Source organism: Nicotiana tabacum, chromosome 7 (genome assembly GCF_000715075.1).
Source record: "Nicotiana tabacum cultivar K326 chromosome 7, ASM71507v2, whole genome shotgun sequence".
NCBI classification, from domain to species: domain Eukaryota; kingdom Viridiplantae; phylum Streptophyta; class Magnoliopsida; order Solanales; family Solanaceae; genus Nicotiana; species Nicotiana tabacum.
Window position 1 is genome coordinate 12,816,268 of NC_134086.1, and position 6,509 is coordinate 12,822,776.

At 34.6% G+C, this 6,509-nt stretch overlaps 1 protein-coding gene across 1 annotated transcript; it reads right to left on the minus strand.

Moving 5' to 3' along the window:
• Positions 1–4,064: 4,064 nt before the first annotated feature.
• On the minus strand, positions 4,065–4,466 carry LOC107771146 (FBD-associated F-box protein At5g38590-like). The gene has a single exon (XM_016590472.2). The coding sequence runs from the start codon at positions 4,464–4,466 to the stop codon at positions 4,065–4,067; it is 402 nt and encodes a 133-aa protein (XP_016445958.2).
• Between the last annotated feature and the right edge of the window lie 2,043 nt (positions 4,467–6,509).

The window sequence follows — 6,509 nt, forward strand, 5'->3', positions numbered from 1 at the left end:
GGTCGAAGGTTTACGAAACCCTAATGTGACTGGGTTTGTATAGGGACTTAGGAACTTTAGGGGGTAATCTATGTTCATTTTGTCATCATAAGATCACGATGGATGTGTGGGTAATGAAGGAGTATGGACTTACAGAGTCATGGACCAAAGTGACTTCGATCCCCTTGAAATTCTATAAAGCTTGGCCAATTTTCTTCTTCCAGAACAGCGAAATTTTGCTGCACTATCGTTCAAGTTTAGAGTGGTATAATTCAAGAAATAATACTTTCATCCGTGGTTCGAAAATGGAACGTTATGAGTTTGAAAACAACTTTAGTCTGTACGTTGAAAGTCTTGTTTCACCAAATTTTCTTGAGGAAGTTTGAATAGCTATTGACCAAAATAGTACTTACCTCTTACCAAGTTACACAATATAACTAATCAATTTCAATACAATCTTAAAGGAAAAAGTGATGTTGCAGATATATATACCATGACAGTGGCTGGTTGCATATACTATTTCTGGCAGGAGAGAAACCAAAGAATTTTCCAGGCATGCATACAAAGAACAGCTGCTATAATTAGGAGTTGGTCACTGACACTGTAGACTCAAATGTTCTCAGTTTTTTATTTTCTGAGAAAACAGAAAACCATAGTGTTTTTGTGGCTTGATATTTCCAACTTAATCATATTTGACAAAAGACTTAATTCAAGAAAACAAACTGATGGGAAAAATTAAATTTTAAGTTCTTAAGTATTTAGGATCCAACCTGAAAAATATAAATTAATGAACTTTATAAACGAATAACTGCATTCAATTTTCAATAGAGTAAACTGCATCACCAATCTATAAAAAATAATATTTCTCCTTCTCTTTAATGTTCCTTGTTGTAAGCTCCCAATTTTCGAGTTCCACAGGATGCCACACATAATTCTCCCAATCAAATTTGTATGCTTTTACATCTTTTAATGGACTGTGCCAACGCTTTCTTCCTTGAGAAGTAGAATGACTCAAATTCTTCATATACATTAAACGATCAATGAAACATACAATCGTTTCAGCAGTTGAGTATAGGTTGAGTCTCCTAGGATGACAACACCATAACAAAGCATCCACAACTTTTGGGCACTTCATCATGGGCAGTTGCAAATCTATCATGTTAATCTCAATGCATTTGTAAAAAACAAGGGAAACTTGAGACCAAGTGGTCAAATTTGATAGGAACCTCCTCAACTTACAAAACCATGTAGTAGCATTAAAATTGATGAAATACAGACTGATTTTTGAGTGCTTCAATTGGCTGGACTCTCTTGCAATTTTAATTTCGGGAATTTTACTACGTCACCTCCCCAACCCCGCACAATTTTTTTTTTTACTTTTTTTTTTTGTAATTTTAAATTTCTATTTTTTGAATTTCTGTTTCTGTTTTTTAAATTGCTTTTTTGTAATTTTTTCTATTTTTTTATTTTATTTTTTATTTACAAGTTCGAAATTTTACAAGTTCCAAAGTTATGAGTTCGGAGGTTTATGTGTTTGGAAGGTTACGGGTTTAGAAATTATAAAGTTTACAGGTTCGAAAGTTCGCGGTTTCGAAAGTTTATCGATTCGGAAGTTTGTGAAATTTGTGGGTTCGGAAGGTTGTTGAGTTGAAAGTTTATGACTTCATGTTTATTGTATCTAAGTTATTTATGAATATTCTTGAGAAGTTATTTTTCTTAAGTTGCGTACCAAACACCGAAAAATGAATAAGATTACTACTTGTTTTCCAATAAAACATTTTTCACGGAAAATATTTTCCGTTATACCAAACACACCCTAAGATTCTAAACTATTTGAATATTCAAACTTTCAATAGGGATTTTGTTGTCCCTGTATCTATCCGGGATTGAGTCCACTATTTTCGTGTCCTTATAATGACAAACTATGAATTTTAAGTTGACAAGAAAATAGTTTCACATCCCATGTTTATTTCCCCACGAAACAGATAATCCAAGTCGTAAGTACGAATCACTCAATGGAGAATCTCAGGCCAATAAGCTACGACTACGAAACGAATTGGATCGGGTTCAGCGCTTGAAAGAGATAATGGTATATTCTGTGAATTCAAAGAATAGATATGTAAATCATCTCGATTCCTCTTAGGTATCGTTGTGGCTGAGTAAATTTTTAGTACTTTATTTTTAAAAACGTTAAGAGTCGCACTTTGATTTATATATTAGGATATCTTGCTTGTTATGTGAAATATTAACAAGCTCCCAAATCCAAATTAGTCAAGGATTGATCAAGTATTGCAGCTCGTAACTGAATGAATATTTTCTGCTGATTTCTGAATATCAAGATTAATAGAAGAATCTTCAAATCCATGTCTAATCAATCTAGAAGAAGTTAAGACTTTTTACTTAATCCAAAGATGGTTGACAGCATCCATAAGTTAAAAAGAAAATAAAGTAAATTCATATGAACTGGAGAGAAAACAGAACACCAAACATAGCATCTTTGTGCCAACTTAGTCATATTTAATAAATTAACTGCATCACCAATCTAATAAAAAATAAACTTTCTCCTTCTCCGTAAGCGGCTCAGATTCAAATTTATAGGCTTGTACTTCTTTTAATTGGCTATGCAAGGGCTTGCAGTTCTTCATATACATTAAACGATCGATGAAACATGTAACCATTTCAGAAGTTGAGGTTAGGATGAGTTTCCTAGGATGACAACTCCATAGCAAAGCATCCACAAAAGTTGGGATTGCTCTACGTGAATTTATATACACATTTAAAACGCTCACTTGGGGGGTAGCGACTCTGTGGTGCAGTCGCAAATCTTTCATTTTAATCTCATTGCACTTGTGAAAATGAAGGAAAACTTGAGACGAAGAGATTGACCTTAATAGGAATATCCTCAATTTATGGAACCATGAAGCATTTAAGTTGTTGCCGGACCACAAATCAAGACGGATATCTGAGCTCTTCAATTGGCTTGACTCTTTTGCAATTTTAAGCTGAGGAATTTGATCTCCCATATACTCAAGTGATACCAAATTTGAAGCATCATTCTCTCCAGCTATGTCCTCGCGATCCTTAATCTTCATGATCCTTAGGGATTGGCTCCCGCAAATCTTAAACCTTTCCAACCCTTTACAGACATTATCTAATTAATATTAAACACTCAAGGGATTGGGAGCTAGAAAATGTTGGGATAAAATAAATAATCTCGCCCAGGAATAATATCCACACCAAATAATAATAACACAAGAGAGTAACAATGACACCAAATATTTTAGCGGGATAAAATACAATACCCGAGTGGAGCAATATTACCACTATAATATTACAACTCAGTAGTGTCAAGAGACTACTACAACTTTGAAAGAAATAACACTCTTTATTTAAAACACCTCACTACAATATAACTACCACTCACTAGTTATCTCACAGACCACAATCTGTGGATTACTCTCACTACTTTATGCTTCTCTCGTTATTTTGGTGTGTCTTAACTGAGAGGGAATCATCTTTATTTATAGCCAAATTTGCCAACCACTTAGCAACATAAATTTAACTTATTGCATTGCAAATTGCAAATTGAAATCTTCAGCCGCCCATATGCATTCAAGCAGCCTATTTTGTCTAATTTTTTCAATCTTTTTCTTTTGGTTGGTGAGGTGTGGACCTCACAGAAAAAAGGTGCTGGAGAAATCCATCAGGTATATTCATACCTGAAAGCTCTAAAGATTTCAGATTCTGACATTCGGCAACTTCCAACATAGGAGACTCTCCTAAAGCACTACAACAAAACAAGCGTTCAAGAGTTGGTGCTTGAATTTTAACACGCTGGTTTCCACGTGTCTTAATAGAAACTGACTTGATCTTTAGAAGATTCAACAGCTCAATCTTTTCCAAACCCGGACAATACTCAAGGATGAAAGTGTCAATCAAAGGACAACTATTAAGTAGAGTCTGAAGCATGGTGTCGTCCAACCGTACATACGATAGTGAGAGCTTTCTCAAGGAAATGCAGTTTGTCACACCTCTAAATAATGAACCCCGCAACATCAGATCACAACCCTCCAGAACCAATTCTCTTAAAGATTTTGCTGCCAAGATTTGAATATAGGCAAAGGGTATGATCTAACCAAGCGTCTAGGATCTTTATACACTATATCTTTTACACCATTCTGAAGAGCGATATCAAGCCACTTAACAATCGAAGAGAAAAAAACTTCACGAGAATGAGATTCTAAACAATTTAAAAATTCAAACTTGTCAATAGCGATGTTGTTGTCCCTGTATCTCTCCAGGATTGTGTCCGTCATTTCCGCGTTCTTATAATAACGAGCTCTGAATTTTATGTTGGGAAGAGTTAACCAAGCCTGTAGCCATGTTTTGGAGAGAATACTCATCTTGGCTGCTCTTTTAAAAGAACAATAAGAGAGTATTTTTTGAATAAGGCAATCAGGCAATATGTCTGCTGTTACGCTCTCCATCTTCGTTGCTACAAATTCCGTCAGAGTTTATAGATTGCGTCTTTTATATAAGAAAGTCACACTCCTACAACTACAAGGAAAAGTAAAGGATACCTAAAAAATCTTGGACTTGGATTTAATTAAGCCAAGTTCGGTGTTAATAATTTAAAGGCTTTTTGATAATCCTAAAAAACCTTGGACTTGGAATTAGTCTCGATCAATAAAAACGTTAATAAATTTAGAAATTGATCAGTTCGTTTAACTATTACTATTTGAGAAGTTAATAAAATCAAGCCAAGTGATTTGCAGCCACAGCAATATTCCATGCGAAGTAAAACAGAGTTCATTGGTTTATATCATGCTATAATTACATCTAATCATCTTAATGCAATAGGTTGAGTACTAAGTGGCTGTGATTGAAGTATCACAACTTCTGCTTATCTCTAAAAGCTGTGGAATCTGGTTCAGGATCTCTATTTAGTGCGACATGAGAAAAGAAAAAATAAAGTGCAGTTCTATACTCCTATGAAATAAGAAAAAGATGTCTACAAAAAACATAAAGAGTCAAGATCAGCACAAACCTTCAAATCCATATTGGAATCTTGAGACTGCTCAGAATAAAGAATCCTATGATTCAAGTTCAGCACAATTATCAATATTTAACAGACTACTTAACTATGGGCCAGATAGTCCGGATAGATAATTAGAAAAGTGCAAGAATGTAAAGCTAGATGTAAAAAAATAATGTATCCTGAAAAACAGATTAATAAACTTTAGAAATGAATAAGTGCATTTCAATTTGAAACAAAGACAAATTAACTGCAACACCAATCTAATAAAAAATAAACGCTCTCCCTTCCCGTAAGGCTCCTTATTGCCAGCTCTCCACTTCTGAGCTCCACAGGCTGACTTTTTCAATCAAATGTGTAGGCTTTTACTTCTTTTAATTGACTACGCAAAGACTTGCTTTCATGAGAAGTAGAATCAATTGAATTCTTCAAATACGTTAAACGATCGATGAAACATATAATTATTTTGACCGTTGATGATAGGTTGAGTCTCTTGGGATGACAACTCCATGGCAAATAACCACAAAATTAAAGTTGGGCAATTCCCAGATGATTTTATATGTACATCTAAAACGTACACTTGGGGGTGAGCAACTCTATCATGCCGTTTTAATTCTTTCCTATTTATCTCATGGCATTTGGAATAATGAAGAGAAACTTGAGACCAAGAGGTCGAGTTTGACAGGAACCTTCTCAACTCATAAAACCACACAACATTTAATTGTTCTGGCAGTGAAGAACAATCTGTGAGTGCTTCAATTGGCTTGACGTTTTTGCAATTTTGAGCCTAGGAATTAGATCTCCAATATACTCAACTGATTCCAAATTTGGAGCATCAATTTCTCCTACAGCCTCACAATCCTCAATCTTCAATACCCTTAGAGATCGACTCAAAATGTTAAACCTTTCCGACCCTTTACCAAGGCAAACTATTATCAGACACTCAAGGAATTGGAATCCAGAGATAAGGTGCTCGAGAAAACCACCAGATAGAGTCACAAATGATAGTTCTAAAGATTTCAAATTCTTACATTCAACAATATCTAATTTTTTCACAGACAACTGATAATATGAAAAGTGTTCAAGAGTTGGTGCTATGAATTTAATACGTTTTCTACTGCTTTTTTGTTATGGAAACTGACCTGATCTTTTGAAGATTCCGCAGCTCGTTCTTATCCAGCCCAATAACAACTATCAATGACGAAACTGACAATCAATGGACAATTAGTGAGTAGAGTTTGAAGCATGTCTTCATTCAAATAGATAGATGATAGAGATAGCTTCTCCAAATAAAGAGATTCGCCATACCACTAGATAAAGAGGTTAGATTTGATTTTAATGATGCAAATAATATATCTGTGCAAGAACTCAAGGAAAGATTGAAGGAATCAAGAGGCAGGAAAGTATCCAAGATTGAAGGAATCAAGAAGGAATCAATTAACCATCTGGAGATTCAGAATCAATCAGAGATTGATTTAAATGGAAAAGAAGCAAC

What these genes read in the sequence shown, in the direction of transcription:
- LOC107771146 (XM_016590472.2), bottom strand. Translation starts at nt 4,466, where the DNA reads ATGGAGAGCGTAACAGCAGACATATTGCCTGATTGCCTTATTCAAAAA.